The sequence below is a fragment of the Cygnus atratus genome, chromosome 19 (assembly GCF_013377495.2).
Source record: "Cygnus atratus isolate AKBS03 ecotype Queensland, Australia chromosome 19, CAtr_DNAZoo_HiC_assembly, whole genome shotgun sequence".
Lineage (NCBI taxonomy): Eukaryota > Metazoa > Chordata > Aves > Anseriformes > Anatidae > Cygnus > Cygnus atratus.
In genome coordinates this window covers 2094942-2112745 of record NC_066380.1, presented here as the reverse complement: position 1 = coordinate 2112745, position 17804 = coordinate 2094942, and the positions used below count along the sequence as shown (strand labels likewise).

Below are 17804 nucleotides of genomic sequence, written 5' to 3'. Positions count from 1 at the left end.
ATGCATAAATATAAACAGCACCTGAAGTCTGAAAAAATGTATAATTTCTTTTGTAACTTCTATATTTTGCCCAACATAAGGAAACTGGGACACTCTGTTCATGTTTTTACAACAGCATCATCCTGAAGTGCTGTATCATACTGAAATTCCCGTGTGTTTGGTTCTTTTGAGGGGCCCTTGATCACATAATTGTCGTGACGAAAGATGGGAAGTTTCCGCTGAACCAGCTTGGGCAAATCTCACTGAAGTCACCTCAGCTCATCATAGTAAACATGACCAATTTTCCAGAGGTAAGGACACGTTACTGAAGGCATGGCAAAGGGAGGTAATCACTGACAGAACAAACAGGTTGATACCGAGCAAAGAAACAATTGGACAAAATCAATCAAATCGGACAGGGTCGGAGAGCTCTGACTGCACTGAGTATCGCTTCTTGTCTGACACAAAACAGAAGCTGTATTTTGCTGCTGACTGCATGCTGTGCGGGGCAAGTGACTCTCCAGCACCGTCTAGAGCAGAGCACCTCCCACGTGTGGCGGCACTGGGGTCAGACAGGAGCGGTGTGCTGCACATCAGGCCGTGAGGGCCCTCAGGCTCATACCCAGAGCACGCCACTGACCGGTCAGTTTGCTTTGGGGGTTAGGTTGCTGTCAGCTGCATCTGTAAGTTAGGGCGCTGCAGTGCTGGCAGGACACCTGCACACACCGTGCCCTGCCAGGTCCCTGCTTCCCCTGCTTTTTCTGCACCCAGTAGTTGAGTGCACATGTCCTCCTTTGGTTGACCTGATCTCCACATGTGGGAGTGGTGCTGGATCTGCCCTGACGTTTTATATCAGCGCAGCGCCTTGAGGAGACATGGCCATGCGCCGAACCATAAGTGCAGTTGGAATAGTCTGTACTTGTGCTGGGGGCACCATCGAACTCCTGTAAAGCTTGCTTTACTGAGCACAGAGGCTGAGGGCACCCCCTGGAAGCTCATGGAAAGCAGATACTGATGTTGCCTCTGAGCTGGGCCTGGGCTAACAGGAACAAGGCCTAACACAGGCCCTGCTGTAGTTAGTGAGCTCCTCCATCAACAGCACCTTCAGATCAGAACCCCTAAATTAGGGTTAGTTTCCCTTAGCCTTCTGCAGGAGGCTTAGGCTTGCCTCCAAATTAGGCAGCAAGTACGAATCACACCTCAGGATCAGGCATTAGTGGTCCCACACAGCGGGCTCCTGCAGATCGACCTGCAGATGCGAACGGCAGCGACCGCAAGGTTAGCTATTCATCCCGCTCTGGGTCTGGAGGCTTGCCAAAGCTTATCTCTATTTATTTTGCAAAGGCTTTCCCCAATTAATTAAGTCAGCAAAGTCTCAGAGGAGGTCAGCATAAGGCACTTGATGCCTAAGTGTTTCTTAAAGTGTATCCAGCACATATAATGACTTCGAAGACTGAAGGCCCCTCATCAGTGAGTGCAGCGAGGTCCCTCAGAGTGCTAGAGCTGAGAGGGCCGGAGGAGCCGTGCCATGATGCAGCCTCTGTCCAGGCAGGAGATTAAGATATCAATATCGTTGCGTATACCATTGCCTACATTTGCTTTCCAAGCCAAAGGACCATTTTTCATTTGAACTAGAGCTGTAACTATTTCTCTCAATGCAATATTTTATACCACAACTGTTCCATGAATAGGCTGAACTGCTTAATAACGTTACACTCACTTTCATGTGATGTCATTATTTATAGAATATAGGCAATACTTTATAGCACTGAAAAGCAAATAAAAATCCCTGAAGAGTCTGGAAAAGAAAATAATTATAGAAGAGGACTTACAGGGCCAAATCTCGTTTGCCCAAGAGTTACAGAAACAAACAAGACCGTGTCTTTTAACTACGGCTATTTTATGTGCTGCGATAGGATGGGGACAGTATTTTCACTATTTCTATCTCCTCTAGAATGTATGTTAAACAATACAACTTCTAGTGAGCTTTCTCTTCCTACAGAGCATGTGCTGTGCATAGAATACATTACAGTCCTAACATGCTGAAATCTTTATGTTTTCTCTGCACTATTTGTGTTTTAGAGTATGGCCATTGTGTTTTACAGAACACTGGCCCAGCATTAATTTCATTCAGTGACATCATGCATTGCAGAGCTAAACGAATATGCAGAGCTTTACTTTGTGCCTCAGTTGATAGAAACTGAACTTCGTAAACGCGGTCTACTGTAGCAGCCTGGAGCTAAAGTTAACAATGGGAAAGAATATCAGAAATAGCAATGCTCCTTGTAGGAAATGCCACACTAGTGTCAAAGGAATAGACTAGTTTGGTCTTGTTATTGTCAATGTCAAAGAACGAAACAAACTGGCAGAGCACTGTGGGAGTTCCCAGCAAAACTGTGATTTAACCATAACGTTTGATGCTGTGTGAAAGTTCACCAGCGCTCTAAAATGGGGAAGGAAGCATTTTAATCACTTTATAGTTCCCAAGCAAACCTGCACACCTCACCTTTTAAGCAGAGCAGCGTCAGTCAGCAGTGATGGAGTTTTGAAAACTTAATCCTAAGTAATAAGCTGTAAAATAAACATAGAGCTGGGCACAGGCTCCGTTCTCAGCCAACTGCTACTGATGTAATGTGGTTCGGTTGTAGTGCTGAAGTGGTTAAGTTAGTTAACTTTTTTAAATTGGCACTGTGTGATTTCTAGTGGAAAACATTCTACTGGAATTTTTAAATGCTCAGAATCTTTCATCTCCTTTGCCACAGTCAGGCTATGCCTAGGGAATTTATTGCGGTTTCACTCTGCATTGCCTCAAACCATTCAAATAGTTTCAAAGAAGCAAAACAGTTTTCTTTTGTTGTTACTTCCCTTCCCCTCTCCCCCCTTTGTGCCCTTCCTACCCCGATACCGAGCGCAGCCATAGTTTCCCATTCAGTTTGATCAAAGCTCTCCGCACCAATGTAACTTCCTGATCTTACTGGTAACAGAAGTAAATGTTTCCATGTTCTGTGGAGATGGATTGCCAACTATTGACAGAGTTCTGGCATATGGGAATGATTATTTCCTAATTCTCTTTACCTTTTGATCTGTTTTACAGAGCACAGCTGCAGCTATGAAGGCTATAAGGGAGAGCGGAATGAACCTGAACCCGGAAGTGGATGGGACGCTAATTCGGGTGCCAATTCCGAAGTAAGTGCCCACGGCTGCCCAAGTTCACCCTCGCGTAAGGTAACGCAGAGGGCTGCAGCGAGGGCCCTTCAGAGGGCAAGCTCACCCACGTGCAATTCCTGGAACCAGAGTGGCCCTTGCACCTGTGGGTGCTCAGACCCTGCAGTGACGGAGCCCTCAAAACGCCCTGGTCAGACGCAGAGGCACAAAGCCCCCGCTGTGTGATCTGCCATCCCGGGGTTACGTGGTCCTGGGGTGCCGTGAACAGCTCCCACAAAGGGATGGCTGCATGCCCGGCTGCTCGCACAAACCCTGCACGTGTGCGCTGCGTTTTAGGAGCAGGTGACTGCTAAGTAAAGATGAACTGAGTATTTCTCGTGCCTTAGATCTACTTTAGAAATTCTCTGATCAAAATGCTAGATAAAATTCAAGGGAAGTCTAATTGCAGCTTTCTGTTGCTGTCGGTGAAAGGGAATGACATTATCATTCTATTTGCTGATTTTCTTTTTCCCCTGTGCTCTCTGCCCTTCCCCCATTCCTCAGGAGAGGAGGCAGAGGAGGAGGGCACCATTATCTTCATAATTGCTGAGGCTCCCGGGTTGCTGCACAGTGGTTTGATTGTTAATGGGCACTTGGGTCATCCTTGAATATGAATTGCAGGGGAGGAAACTCCAAAACTATAAATCTCGATCTTTAAAAAAAATATTGTTTTTCAAACAAATATGTACGTTCTGTCACTTTCTTTTGTGGTGTTGTGGATCAAAACCAGGTTTTCTCTCCCCAAGAAAGATCTGTCTAACATGCTCCCTTGTTCCTCTGGTGCATAAGGGTTGCTGTGCTTGGTCCCTTTCTTCCTGGACAATCGGCAGCCCAGGGAGTCCTAAGTTAAATTGATTTTCAGCTTGGAAAACTTGCCTTGCAGGTCTGCCCTCGTGGGCTCCTCTAGTTCCATTTTCTGACCCACTCTATTGACACAACTGAATCTGTCAGAGTTTCATCCACTTACCAAGAAGACAAGCAGACGGTTTCAATCTTTAAAGCCTTCTAATGCAAATGGAAGAAAAATAAGCAGGTTCTGCCAGAGACTACTCTTTAATATTATATCTCTGAATTGATTTTTTCTATTTTTTCCCAAAATATTTAATTTTCTCAACTCTCTAAAAATATTTGCAAAGAACATACAACAGATGGAGGCAGTGAAATCACCAAAATTAGAGCAGGTGTGCAAAACAGGCAAACAATGAAGAGACAGTGTTTCTGCAAAAAGTGATACTTTCATGAGGGGAGACATTAAAAGTAAATCAAACATGAGCAATCTTTGCCTGTTACTAAAAACACTTTTTAATCAGACTTATTGGGTGGACACCTATGCGTTATATTTTGCCTCATAAGTGCAGCTACACATCAGGGCTTGAGATTGTTTCAACTGAGCATTTAAAAATGAAATTTAATTTTCAGTATTTATTCTATTAGGTAAGTTTTTGCATTGCAGTTTAAACATATGCTAGTTTTAAAAATACACCGTTTTGTTGGTGTTTATTTCTGCTTCCTGCTAGGATCTCCTCTACTCCCTAAGGTATTAGCCTGTTTGTGTTGCTAGCACTGCATAGGCAATATTTATTTGTATAAAAATTATTCTCTGAGGGTTTAAAAAAGAAAAAAAAAAACACAGCCATGGGAACATCTGTATTGGTCGATCTCGTGGCCGAATTTGACCTGACCTTGTGTCTTTTATGGTATTGCCTCATTTTTAGATTCATCTTTTTTGGACCCATTGTGTTACACTGGATATTGTTTGTAAATTAGTAATATTTTTACACATGCTTTACTGAAAGCCAGATGACTCATTTGAAAGTTTAATGACTCATTGTGAGCTTTTATTTTCCTTTGCCCTTTAAGAAATATGCAAAGATACCTACTATGGGGAGAAAGGACTTAAGAAATTTCATTTGAAGAAAACAAAGCTGTTTGAGCTGCGTTGCTCCAGATCGCTCATCATAATAGGCCTCTTTCATGCTTTTTGTTGAATAATATATTTTGCACCCTATGTTTATCTGCAATTATGCACGCAGAGTATCTAGTTAAGCCTACTTTCCTTGAACTGATCCCTCTCATTCACAGGAAATTCCTAGCATTTAAGATACAGAAATTATTCTTACCCGCATAAATGCCTTGTGTTGGAGATGAGATGTGGCCTGCATTGTTTTCACTGTGGGTGTGCTCATGCCATATGCTGGGAAAGGAACATCCAAGTGCTGCAGTGCTTAAACCACTGGTTGCTGACTGAAGCAGAAACAGAAGAGATGTTACCCGTGGTGTAGGGTGCGTTTCTGAACGCACTGGTGTGCAGTCACCAGGCTCTGTCATGATCCTGGCAGGGCAGGATTGTCCCTGGAAACCCCACAGGGTTTGAACCCTGCTACTTTACCTGACAAGATGCTGCAGCTGCCCCTGGATGGGAACCTTGTCCTTGCACCCCTCTTCTGGCACCCCTTCCCCAGGTTTGCTTCATGCTTTTGGGGGATTAAAGAGGAAGCAGCTGCAACAGTTACTAGACAGCTTAAGAGTCCCAGGTCTGGGTACAGGAATAAACAACTGTCCTTAAAAACCATGGGCCTGGCTCATGTTGATGGATTCCTTAACCAGAAACAGCATCTGACTGAAGAAGCGTCCGTTTCTGGCATCGGTGGTAGCATTGCTGAGAATTTACATATGGTCTGGTTGGAACGTAAAACCCGCTGAGAAACTCCACAGCACTGTGCAGTGATAAAAAGAAATTGGTGTTAATAAAGACAGACAAGGAGGCACGAAAGCTGTGACCCTGTGCCAAGAAGCATAGGAAATCTGGCAGCCCTGCATAAACAAAAACATTTCCTTAAAGGCTCGGCAGCCCCAAGCAGGCGAGTGATACCCTCAGCACAATTCGCACAAGCCGAAGCGAGCAGGGAGGTGAATAGCAAAGGGCAAACTCGGCCTCCCCCGGCCGAGGCAGTCCTCATGGACCAGCTCACCCCACCGCCCAGCAGGAGAGCAGAGGTTTCCAGCTCCCTCCTCCCGGTTTAGCAGCCATGGATTTTATTTTTTTCCCTCCCTGCCCCCTCAGAAAGCTGCCTGAGAACCTGACCTCACCCAGACCTCTGTTTATGAGCTGGCTTTGCATGTGCCGCAGGACCTCTGGCTTGGGATTTTGAACAAGAGAAGCCCTAAAGGCATCGGCGTTGGGATGCATAGGAAACCACGAGTAACCCCGCTCACTTCTAATTAGGCCTTCGAGTCCCAGCCCCAGCCTGCGCTGCCCAGAAGCCCCTCGCCGTCTGCACGCTGGTCGCCCCCCTCAGCAGCGGGGCCACACCGCTGTCCCCAGGGTGTCCCTTGGGTGTGAGGGGGCACAACAGTGCCGCAGCTGGGTCTCAGCTCAGCGTCTGTCAGCCTTTCCAGGGATACCAAATCCCTGCAGTCGCTGATCAGTTCGGGAAAGCGTATTCCCTCCTGTACCTCAAAGTAAAAACAGCCGGCGGTGCTGAGCAGCAGTCGGAGCCCCAGCGAACATCTGCTGCAGGACGGTGCCAAAGCCAGCGCAACGCGCAGGGCTGCAGCAAGCTCTGAGAGGCGCAGGCCGATGCACGCTGACAACCTCCCCGTAAGCAATACCCGCGAGGGGGCAGAGCTGGCGCTGCTGCGGGAGCCCTCGCCCCACGTTTCCTGACTTCTTTGCAGGAAGAGTCTTGGCCTCAGTGTTTTGGTGACCCAGGCTGTTGCAGCCAATTTCTAAATATTCATGTGAAATGTTTGTTTTGCAATATCTTCCACGAGCAGACGGGAGCTCTCTGCCTAGCAAGTCTCAGTGAGAGCACTACGTTTATTCTCAAGGTGATGTGGAAACCGCAATAGCCATGAAAATAATTACAATATTATTGTTAAGCACTAACAGTTGATGCTGACAGTGATCAGCTGTAGGTGCTGGAACATTACTGCAGCTAAGGTGACACATCAGCCAATCCCACGTTGTGTTCAGGCTCCCTCATCATCTTCGGTTTTCAGTTTGGGATGGAAAGTTGAAAGTTTTCTTGTGGCAGCACAGAGTGAGTAGCACCGTGTCAGGTGAGAGCTGGAGATCTGTGCCACGTCACCTGCAGCTGTATGAGCCGCTCACATCAGAGCCATTTCTGCTGTCACCTCCTTGTCAGACAGGGTGTTACATGTGGTCTCAGTGGAGATGCCTTGTCATGATGAGCTGGAATAAGGTCAAGTGAAATACAAGCTCTATAGGTTCCAGATACATGATTCAGCCTCTTCCAGTTGCAGGGAGACCACTCTGAGTTTCAGGAATGGATGGAGGTTTCCTCTCAGCTTTGCAGGGAAATTACACTTCTCAGCTCTGTCTCAGGTCCGGAGCTGGATTTTCCCTCTTCCCCACAGATGCTTTGGCAGGAGAAAAAAGAAATTAAACATTTCAGCATGACTTTCAGGCACTGCAGCAACCACCATAAAACAAGTGAGATTCGGTCCAAGTCCCTCAGCTTAGAGCTGTGCTGGGAACTTTCTGTTCTAGGCTCGAGACTCTCTGTGCCGAGATGTGTTGCCATGGCAGATGTGCAGAGGTAGCTGAGCTGGCTCAGGGTGACCAAAGCAGGATAAAAGCACGCCCTGGGCAGCGCCATTGCGACGCGAGGCCTCGCACAGAGCCAGCACCATCGTAACACCGGCACAGCGCCACGTGGCAGGCCTGCCTCAGCCCATCAGTCCCATAGGAGGCTGGGGAGCTGTCCGAGAGGTACCACAGCAGAGATGGTCGCTGGATTTACCCAGAGTCCAGTCTGCCAATTGCAGGAGATAAATCTGGCTGTGCTACACATTACACTTTTCTTTCCTTCTTCATTGATAGGGTCACCAGAGAGCACAGGGAGAGCCTGGCCAAGCTTGCCAAACAGTCCACCAACAAATCCAAAGACGCCTTGAGAAAGGTGCGAAGCAAAAGCATGAACCAGGTAAAGAAGTTCAAGAGCAAAGTGTCTGAAGATACCATCTGGCTGCTAGAAAAGCAGGTAATTTTTTTCCTTCTAGCATATCACGTTTCACAGCTTAGTAGTGTGAACACACAGTGAGCGTTTATGCCAGAGCTTGCTGACAAACCTCCAGCACTGAGAACCTGGCTGGAAAAGGAGTAACCCTGGGTTGAATTTTTTGAGTAGACAACAGCTGTTGTATTTGCTTTTTCTTTGTGAGATTTCAGGCTTGAATCTCAAAGCCAAATTTATGGTATGAACCATAAGCTGAAACAGGAAAAAACATTTTCCCCGAAAGCTTTTGTAGTCCAAGGGTTTATTACACAAACCAGCTGATCTTGGGGAGCAAAGCTACCCAAAGTTTTACCACCACTTATGCAGTGCCTGGACATGAGAAAACAGCTGGCATTAATGAGGATTGCTCCAGTTTGTTGTTAACGAAAAGGCTAGCAAGGTTCTCTGTTAGGAGATTTTTGGCTCTGATTCAGGAAAATACTTAAGCACACGCCTAATTCCCTAAGAGCAGATGTCACTAAAGTCAATTACTTGGGCAAAAACTCAGGCACAAGCATAAGTGTTTTGCTGAATTGATGCCTCTGAAGGCAGGCCATTACTTTTTAGCTGTTTGTTTATTAACAGCTAAAGTTAGATACGTTGCAAATGCTTCAGAACTGTTCTCTGTGCGCTCACAAAAATAAACATTGATATACAGAGCGTTTGTGCAAGCAGGAAAAATGGCCATGCTATTGTAACTGAATCCTGTTGGGAAGCAGTTGTCCCACAGCACACAGATGGTTTTCTGCATTTACAGAGGTAGCATCTCAAGTCTAATTTTCACTTGTACCCAAATTTTTCAGCATGAGGAAAGGTCGTATACTCATATGCCTTGGAACTGAGTGCATCTTAATTAGTCCTATAAAAGTAGTACACAAAACCCCCAGAGGCTCCTACCTTTCTCTGCACATGCACCCTTCACTCACTCAAATACACACATACCCATTTTGGAACTGTTTGTCTTGTCCATCCCATGTTACCATGATCAATGAACAGGTCTTTAGCAATAGCTGTTTACTTCTTTTTACAAGAAATTTCTTATACAAGGAAAAGAAATGTACAGTTTACAAGAATTTTCTTTTTTTACAAGAAATAAACAGACTTGTTACTTGATGTGTGAATTCTTAGTGTGCTAAGGCTGTGCTCCTGCTGTGACCTGGTCTGTTCTAATAATAGAAGGTTGCAGAGATAAGCCCTCTCTGCTCTGGTGCAGACACCAGCTGGCCTCTAACTCTGCCTTTCCCTGAAGTAAATAAGGATTTGGCCAAGTAACTTGTGAAGCACAGCCAAGATTTTTGCCAGGAGCCTTGGAAAGGAGAGCAAGGATTGCAGCAAGTATAAATTAGATACAGGGCATTTGCACGTGCAGACATCTTTGGGTGCTGAGCAGGTCCAACTGAAACAGCAGAGCACTGATGGGGACGTCCCCCAGATCCCTCACCATGCTGTACGCCAGCATCCAAGTCTCTATCGGCAGTAAGTAGGAGCTGCGTAGACAGTCCATGTTGAGCTTCTCTTTTCAGAGCCTTTGACTGATCCCTGTTATCGCTGTGTGGATGTAACACTGGCAAAGACTCACCCAGGGCAGCTGTGAGCTCTAGGAAGAGCCAGCTATTGCCCAAGCACTATTTTGGATTTTGAGGGCTTTAGGCTTTCTTTCAGGAAATGGTCTGGTTGTTTCTTTCCTTTAAACTGTGACATTACCTAGTACGTGACTCAGGCTTGTGCTGTGTTGCCACAGATCCAGCAAATGGCAGACAACGCTGCAGCAGAGATGGACAAGCTGCTGGCGGCAAAGACCAAGGAGCTGCTTGGATAAGTGTCATCCGTATCGACATACTCTCCCCCCCACAAGCAAGAACAGACTGCCACATACCCCACTGGCCATCCCTGCCTGGAGTCAGGCAGACTCAGGTGATGGGCAGGGACGGCTCTCCCAGACCTCCAGAGCAGATCTGGGCTTTGGGATCCCTTGGCCGCTGGGATTCCTGAACCTGGACTGTGCTGAAGGGAAGGGGGAAACTCCCCTTGCTGTTCTTCATTCAGGCATCAGCTGAATTGGGTGAAGTAAGATTAAAAATAAAATAATACTGAGGAGGACTGGAGGCTGTTAGAAGGATTCCCACAAAAGAAGCTGAGACCCAGGAGGTAAGACTGCCCTCTGCTTCAGGCATCGATTCAGCAGGAGTGGGTGAAGCTCACACCACCAGACACGTCACCTCCTTGCTGCCCCCTTTCCTGCACGCCCTACCCTCTGCAGGGCTGTGGAATCGCCTTGCACCCCAGCCTGGTTGTGTTTCTAGCAGCAGTCAGCCTAGGGCTGGTGGAAGCAAGCACCACGTGCAGGAGGAACTTGACACTCTCCTGTTGTGACCCTTATCATTTATTCTTGCTTAAAATAAAGCAAAAGTGAGGTCACCCCTCTCCAGAGGAGCAGCTGAGCCAGCACAGCTACCTGTGGCCTGGCCACCGGCTGCTCCTGGAGGGTACATGGCAGCTCAGCACCACTTGCTACACACCGGCCAGCAGGAACCGTGGCTTTACAGTTCCGTAGGATTCATAGGTAGAGAATTGAAATTAATACTGTGAGCGTGGCTGTTTTTGCCAGGAGTAAGACAACCAAAAGTCAGCACAGGAGTCTACAAAGCCAACATCTTCCCGCATGCACTGCTTGTACCACGTTCCAAGGATTAGAGGAGGTAGAATCATAACATGGTCCTGAGCACATACTATAACCCTTAGTTACCAGCAGGTACTTTCCAACAGCAGCAAGCAGCCTCAGGCAATGGCAAGAGGGAGGGAAGGTGGTGGCCAGCACCACAGCCCCACTCCCAAAGCATTTGGGTTCAAAGAGCACCAAGCCTCTGCAGTCCTTAAATAAACAACTCCCAAAAAGTTAGTTTGTGCACAGTGGGGAAGGGGAGGAGGATGAAGGATTTGCTCTGCTAGGACCCCACATGTCAACAATTTCTCTGCTTTGTGTATTTTGGCCAAAGCACTTACCATGATAAATGAATAAAGGAAAATGGCGAGCCCAGGGCGGTTACATGGCTCAGTAAATTGCTTTCAGCTGATTACTGTATTTCTTCTGACATTTATCAACTGGGCTTTTTTTGCTGTTGTTGCAGCCTCTACATCCCAGCAGCAGCCTGGGGTTGAAGGGTTTCCCCTGTACCTGCCTGGGGCCATTGTGGCTGGGACGTGCACTTGGAAGGCAGGGCACAGGGGCTCCTCCAGCCTCCTCCCAGCCTTCGAGGCAGTGGTGATGGGTTGGCAGCAAAGCTGTAGGGAGCCATTACATGGGGGAATTCTCCAGGTATTCACTGCTATTCCTGTCGCACCTCACTCCATGTTAGTTAAAAGCAGAGGGTAAAACCAGAGCTGCAGCACAGGCACCTGAGCACCATCCAAAATGGCCGCCCCGGGCCTCCCTCAGGTGCCAGCAGCCACATGCTGCTGGGAACAGGGCCGCCTGTCCCTGGTGTGGGGTACCCGGGGCCTTTAGGAGGCAAGGGGGGAGATGCAGGCCTCAATGGCACAGCAACACAGGTGCAGAGGCTGATTTAGTGCAGGAAAATAGAGACAGAGACCCATTCTCCACGCGGCTTCAGCTGATCACCACACAGTAGGGCACCAAATGGGGGAGGCAGCCCCCATGTCCTCCCACAGCCTCCAGTGCTCTGCCACCAGCAGCCACCCTTGCCCCAGCCCTGAGGGAGCAGCACACACCAGCTAGAGCCACACCACTTGCCTGTCCTTCAAACAGCGGCACAAGCAGACAAAGCACCAGCTGCGGCCCAGGCACCTTCCAGCTGCACAGGACCACCATGGCACCGACCACACGCAGGGCAGGGAGAGCACCCCACGCCTGCCACAGCACAGGCAGCCTGCAGCAGGGTCACTGCTAGTCCAGGAGAAGAGACAAGGGACACCACACTTACTGTCACCACATCCAGCGGGCTCACAGGAGTGGCTCCAGGCTGGTCCTGCTGAGCTCTGCTGCTGCCCCAACCACACCAGCATCTCCTGCACACAGCAACGCAAGGTGGAAATAAAAAGGCAAAGGCTTCCTCCACCAGCGCCAGCAGCAACCCTTCAGTTAGCTAGAGCCTGGATTGTGCCCAGCGCTGATAAGAAGCTGCAGCTGATGCTGTTGGAGGGTGGAGAAGGAGCTCCAGCTGCGCCAAATAACCCAGGAGGAGCAGAGACCGCAGCCAGAAAACATTTGGGTGTAACAGCACTGATTTCAGCAAGCTGCTTTGGCCACCAAACAGTTTGGGTGCAGCAGTAGCGAGCACCCTGTTGGGGGGTTCACAGGAGGGTGGTGGGACGTGAGGGGGGCTGTGCCCAGACCCCCAAGACCTGACCCCAGGGCTCCCCTCCAAGTGCCTGCCACAGCTCTGGGCATCCACTGGGTCCCTGCTGTCCCTGCCCCAGCTGCTGGTGAGCTCCGTGGGGTCTCTGAGGGCATCGAGCCCTGCACATGGCACCGGGCAGATGCCTGTGCCCTACCCCAGCACCGTGGGTGCCGGCACGATGGCTGAGGACGGCGGCTCTGGGCTCTGCTCCCCTCTGAGCCACGGCTCAGTGGAGCTGCAGCAGCGCCATCGGCCTCCCGCCACCCGCACGCCGAGAGCTGCGGCCGCAGGGAAAGCGAGGTGGAAGCGAAAGGCAGGAAAAACTCCGAGGAAGCTGGAAGCTCTCGACACAGTTAAAAAACAACATTGCTCTTCAAAATAGATGTGATTGCACTCCTTATGAGTCATCGAGCAGAGACACCAAGATTGCTTTGTGCCAGGGATGAGCCCGGGCTCTGATTGTGTGCCTCCCGGATTTGTATAAAACAGACCATGGATGGCATGTCAGAGTTTACAGCTCGCATACATTTTCAACAGTGAGCTTTGCAAAATGTATCAATGTAATCTCTGCCTCCTATATTCCGTGTTGATTAGACACGATTTCTGGCTGGATTTTCAGAAAGCTCAAGTGCTTTTTTAATCACTACAGAAGCTCATTATTGCTTTCCAGTGACTCTTATGTCCTTCACTTCTCCTTTCAGATTAGAGTCTATAGTCAGATGAATATTGGATGATTTCATTACATACAAATGCAATCAACAGTTTTGCATAAATTTCTCCTCTTTTCTTGAGTTTCAATTGACCTCAGCACCCGTGGAGGCAGGCGCAATACACATGTAAATGAGCTGGCGTTGCTGCAAAGACACGGATGCGGAGAAACAAGATAAACTGTCAGATAATATTCAGGATTTTAAGAGATCAAAAAAATACTTCCTTGCTCAGCCAAGCCATAAAAATGGCACCTTCAGCTGCCGGGGAATTCGCTTTTGTTTCACTTGTTGTCTGGCTGTGGATGAAGGCCAGGAGCGGCCCTGGGAGCGAAGGGCTGGGGCGATGCGGCTGGCACCGCGGGGTGATGGAGTGGGTGATGCTGTACTGCCTGGGCACCTCTGGAGGAGCATGGGACACTCTAGAGGGCACGGGACACTCCAGGGGCATGGGGCTCTCCAGGGGGCACGGGCACGCCATGTGCTGGGGGGATGCCCACTGCAGCCCAGTGCCCGGTGCTTGGCCGGGCTCGGTGGCTGGGCCCCCATGGGGCTCCTGCTGCTGCATCGGGGCTGGCCTGGGCAGGGGACGCTCAGTTTGGGAGCCCCCATCCCCGCGCCCATACGGGACCCCTGTCCCCGCTCTCCTCACTGGGCGCAGGGGCACCTGCCCCAGGCACAGGGCTCGACCAGGGGGAACCCCCCCCACATCCCGGCAGGGCGAACAATGCCTTCGGAATATATTTAAACTAGCACTCCATGCTAACAATCAGGGCTAATTTAAACAAACTATAATTAAACATAAAGGACCTCTTGGTGGGGAAGTCAGGGAAAACTGTCAGCAGTTACTTTGGATGTGGAGCCCTTACCTTTGAAAGAATAATTTTTGTGCTAATGCGAGCAATCCAGCACTCCCACACTCGCCTTTGGGGGCCGGTGGGGAAAGAAACTCTTGGGTTTCTTTTGATACCTTTAGTGCTAATCTTCTTAACAGATTTTTAATTAATGGGAACAGAGCACTTTGCAGCCGTGAAATCTATTGGTGTAATTGCCTGGTGGATTAGTCCCATTAACCACACAAATTACCTGTCTCCAGGCCGCCAGCCCCACCAGGGAGCTCCCCGCGCTGGACACACTGAGTGGCCCCATTCTGAAGCAATTTTGATAAAATAAACTCTCTAATCAGGTAAATAATTCCATAAGGGAAATTGCTGCCTTCCCGCAGCCCCCTCCTCCAGCAGGGACCTGGCTAGTTTCAGGGGAATGAAACATGCCTCCAATTACAGACAAATCTCCAGCACAAAAACCGTTTGGGAGAAGCTCTCGGCGCACGGGACCCCCTTGAAACGCAGCGTCCGAAGAATTAAAGCATTTAAGCTGTCAGCCGGAATCTGGCCAAGCCCCTGATTACCTGGGGGCGACGCACGGTGTATTTAGGTTTGTGTCCGCTGCAATTTCCTGGCCCCCAACGTTGATGCTGAGTGACTCGCATCCGTGCCGGGCTCCTGCCCGGGGTCCCTCTGCCACGTGGCCCTGGGCGCGGGGACGCCGACCTTTGGGCCCATTAAGGACATCCCTGCCGACGGCAGCCCGGAGCAGTGGAAACATGCAGCGCCCCAAAGAGCTGCTGTGTGAGCACGACTGCCTGCTCCCATTTCACAGCAGCACTCATCAAGGCCCCGTGGCTGCTCCCATCACGGTTATGACCTGGGGGATTTAGGCCCCAGCAGGGACACATGCTCCAGCCATGGTGGGAACGGTCACACAGAAGGGTGACCCCTGAAATGCTCGGGTGGGCGACACCTGCACCAGTCCCCATTCCCATCACGGAGGAGCCCACCACCAGTGGCACGGAGCTGCTCTTCCACCTGCAAGAGGTGGGAGACCCAAACTCCCCCCTTGGCCCCCAAAGCACAAGGGCTGGGCAGGGCCAGGACCCCCAAGTCCACAGGGATTGCTGGCACAGGGGCTGGAGTGTGGGAGAGCCTCGCTGTGCGGGGCCGGCGAGAGCGGCCGGGGAACCCTACACCGCAGGTAATTGGCATCAGATGCTCCCTGACCTGCCGCATCCACCGGGAAGCTGGAAGCATTTATTTGTCTGGGCCGGCGGCTCTATCTGCGTGCGGGAGGCGTTGGCAGTGGCGGGGCTGGGCTCGGCGAGCCTAATGAGCCTGGGCTGAAGATGATGAATATGATTGCTGAAAGCGCTTTCCTGAGTCCTTCTTTCCTGGGGCTCAGGTTACGAGTTCCCAGACAGCCTGTCCAGCCTGGGCTTTTCAGCTCTGATTTGTAGCCCCCCAAACAGCCCGTCAGCTCCCCGTGATGGAGGAAGAGCTCGGTCCTCTGTCACCATGCCCCGAAGAGCTGGGCGAGGGGCTGGGCTGGGCAGCGAGGTGAGGGCTGGGCTCAGCGTGGGCACCACAGACCCTGCCTGGATGTAAGGGAGGGTTGTGCCCCCTGGCTGTCCTTCTGCCACCCGGCTTCATACACCACACATCCCACTGAGCCTCATGTGGGGTGGACGGGAGCAGTGCCACAAGGGGGGCTGTGGCCGTCAGCACTCACTGTGCCGCCGTGTCGGCCTCAAGCACTGTCACAGGGTGCTGGGCACGAGTCCCCTCAGCCTCCACCGGGGTGAGGCAGAACCAGGCCGGTTCTGTCCCACGACGCCTCGGCACAGGTCTGCCTCCCAAGGCACATCCCCACCCAGCGCGCCTCTCAGCGGGGTGCACGACGCCGGGGCAGGCTGGGGATGCTCCCAGGGCTGCGGGGGAGCCACGCTCCCTCCAGGCACAGCCACCCCCGAGCAGGGGGCTGAGGGGCAGTGGGGACCGGCAGGGGCTGGGGGTCTTGATGCCTGCCCCCCTCAGACATCAGCCTTCCAGGAGAGGCTCCCAGCGCTGCCCCACTGCCGCTGGTTTGGGGACACGCAGCAGCTGGGAAAGGAGCGGTCCTGCGGTGCCAGCCAGCTGTGGGCTTGGGGGTCCTGCCATCCCACCGCTGGCACAGGGGGACAAAACATCGCTGCAGACCTGGGCAGAAGTGGAACGCAGCGGGCTGGGGACGAGCTTCGCTCTGAGCCTTCCTGCGTTCCTCGGCCGGCTGCGCGCTGCCATAGACGGTGTTTTGCTGCCTCCCTACGGGAGGACGCAGCCGGCAGTGCTGGGCCTCCACACGTGGCCAGCCCGTGCTGGGGGCCCTGGTCCCAGCCCCAGGGACACGCACATGGGGTGGGGGCACCGTGCAGCGACTCCCAGGGGTGTCCCAGGCCCAGCTCCGCAGGAGGGGCTCGGCGGGTGTCCCAGTGCTGCTGCGGCTCCCCGGGGACACATGGCCAGGAAGCACCCGATGGAGCTGGAGACAGAGTGGGGCCAGGGTCGTGCCCCCCCTGAGTGGGGGCTAAAGAAAAAGGAAGCAAAACTTGGGAGATGCCTCCCAAAGGAGGAAGAAAGGCGTGTGAGGAACAGGAGCAAAGCTGTGACCCCTGGCCACTGCTGAGAAAAGTGGAAAAGCAGTGAGAAAACAGCACAGGGAGGGCACAGGAGGAGAGGGGAGACCCCTGGGGCACCTCATAAGTTTTCAGGATAGCAGCGTGTGGGGCTGAAACCCTCTGGCCAGACCCTAACCCCCCCAGGCTGCCTGTGTCACACAGCCCGTGCCCTCTCACTGCGGCGCTGCGATGGAGAGGGCGCGGAGAGGGCACGGCACAGGACCCGCGGCGCCTCGCTCCCCACAGGGTGCGGGGCAGGGCTCAGCACCACGGCCCCGATGCAGCTGTGAGCTCAGCCCAGCTGCAGCCACATCTGCGCCTCCCGCCCGGCTCCAGGGAGGCTCCCGCAGCCGTTCTGAAGTCACCGGGGGGGGGGGGGGGGTGATGTTATTTTCCCAGTGCAAACCCCAGGCTGTTTGTACACTTTAGGAACTCCATTTCCCAGCCCTGTGACCAGTGAAACTGGGGACACTGGTAAGGCCACGGTGCCGGGGCCAGCACAGCCGGGGGGTCCCTCCCACCTGTGCCTCCCTCATTGGCACCCCCAGCCCTCAGCGAGGCGGGGAGCCCCCTGCCCATGGGGTCCAGCACAGACCTCTTCAAAGATGAGGCTCTTCAGGACAAAAGAAATCTTTTAATTTCCCTGGTTTCCCACCAGGGCCACCCCCCTGTCTGGGTGACACAGCATGAATGCCAGCAGTGTCCCAGCAGCACCGTGCCACTGCCACCGTGCTGGCGCTTCCCCTTCAACCGCCCTGGCCACGGAGGAGTGATGTCGGTGCACCTGCCATCCAGCTCCAGCTCCACCTCCAACATCTGCACTGCCCCTGCCCCATTTCTTCCCTCCTAGCCCACGAGAAGCTGGGATGCCCTGCGGTGCCCCCCACCTCTCACTTGTGCCATGGGACAAGCAGAGCGTCCCTCGCCCTGGGCGCAGCCGCTCCTCCTGCAGCCTGTGCTCGGCACAGGTTATAAAAAGTCCTGGCGAGACAGTGGGGCTGGGGCTGTTGCAATTGCTTCCCGTATTGTGCAAGCAAATGATTAT

The 17804-nt window shown here is 51.7% G+C and overlaps 1 protein-coding gene across 3 annotated transcripts in view; it reads left to right on the top strand.

Moving 5' to 3' along the window:
• The window catches only part of MRRF (mitochondrial ribosome recycling factor), a 217363-nt gene extending 206122 nt beyond the window's left edge, over window positions 1–11241 (top strand). For all 3 annotated transcript variants that reach the window (XM_050714566.1, XM_035555479.2, XM_050714565.1), the window contains 4 exons: window positions 172–290; window positions 3074–3165; window positions 8030–8189; window positions 9946–11241. In XM_050714566.1, coding sequence (XP_050570523.1) covers window positions 172–290; window positions 3074–3165; window positions 8030–8189; window positions 9946–10023 — 449 coding nt within the window. In that variant the 3' untranslated portion in view covers window positions 10024–11241. The remainder of the gene's footprint in view (window positions 1–171; window positions 291–3073; window positions 3166–8029; window positions 8190–9945) is intronic.
• The last annotated feature ends 6563 nt before the right edge of the window (window positions 11242–17804 follow it).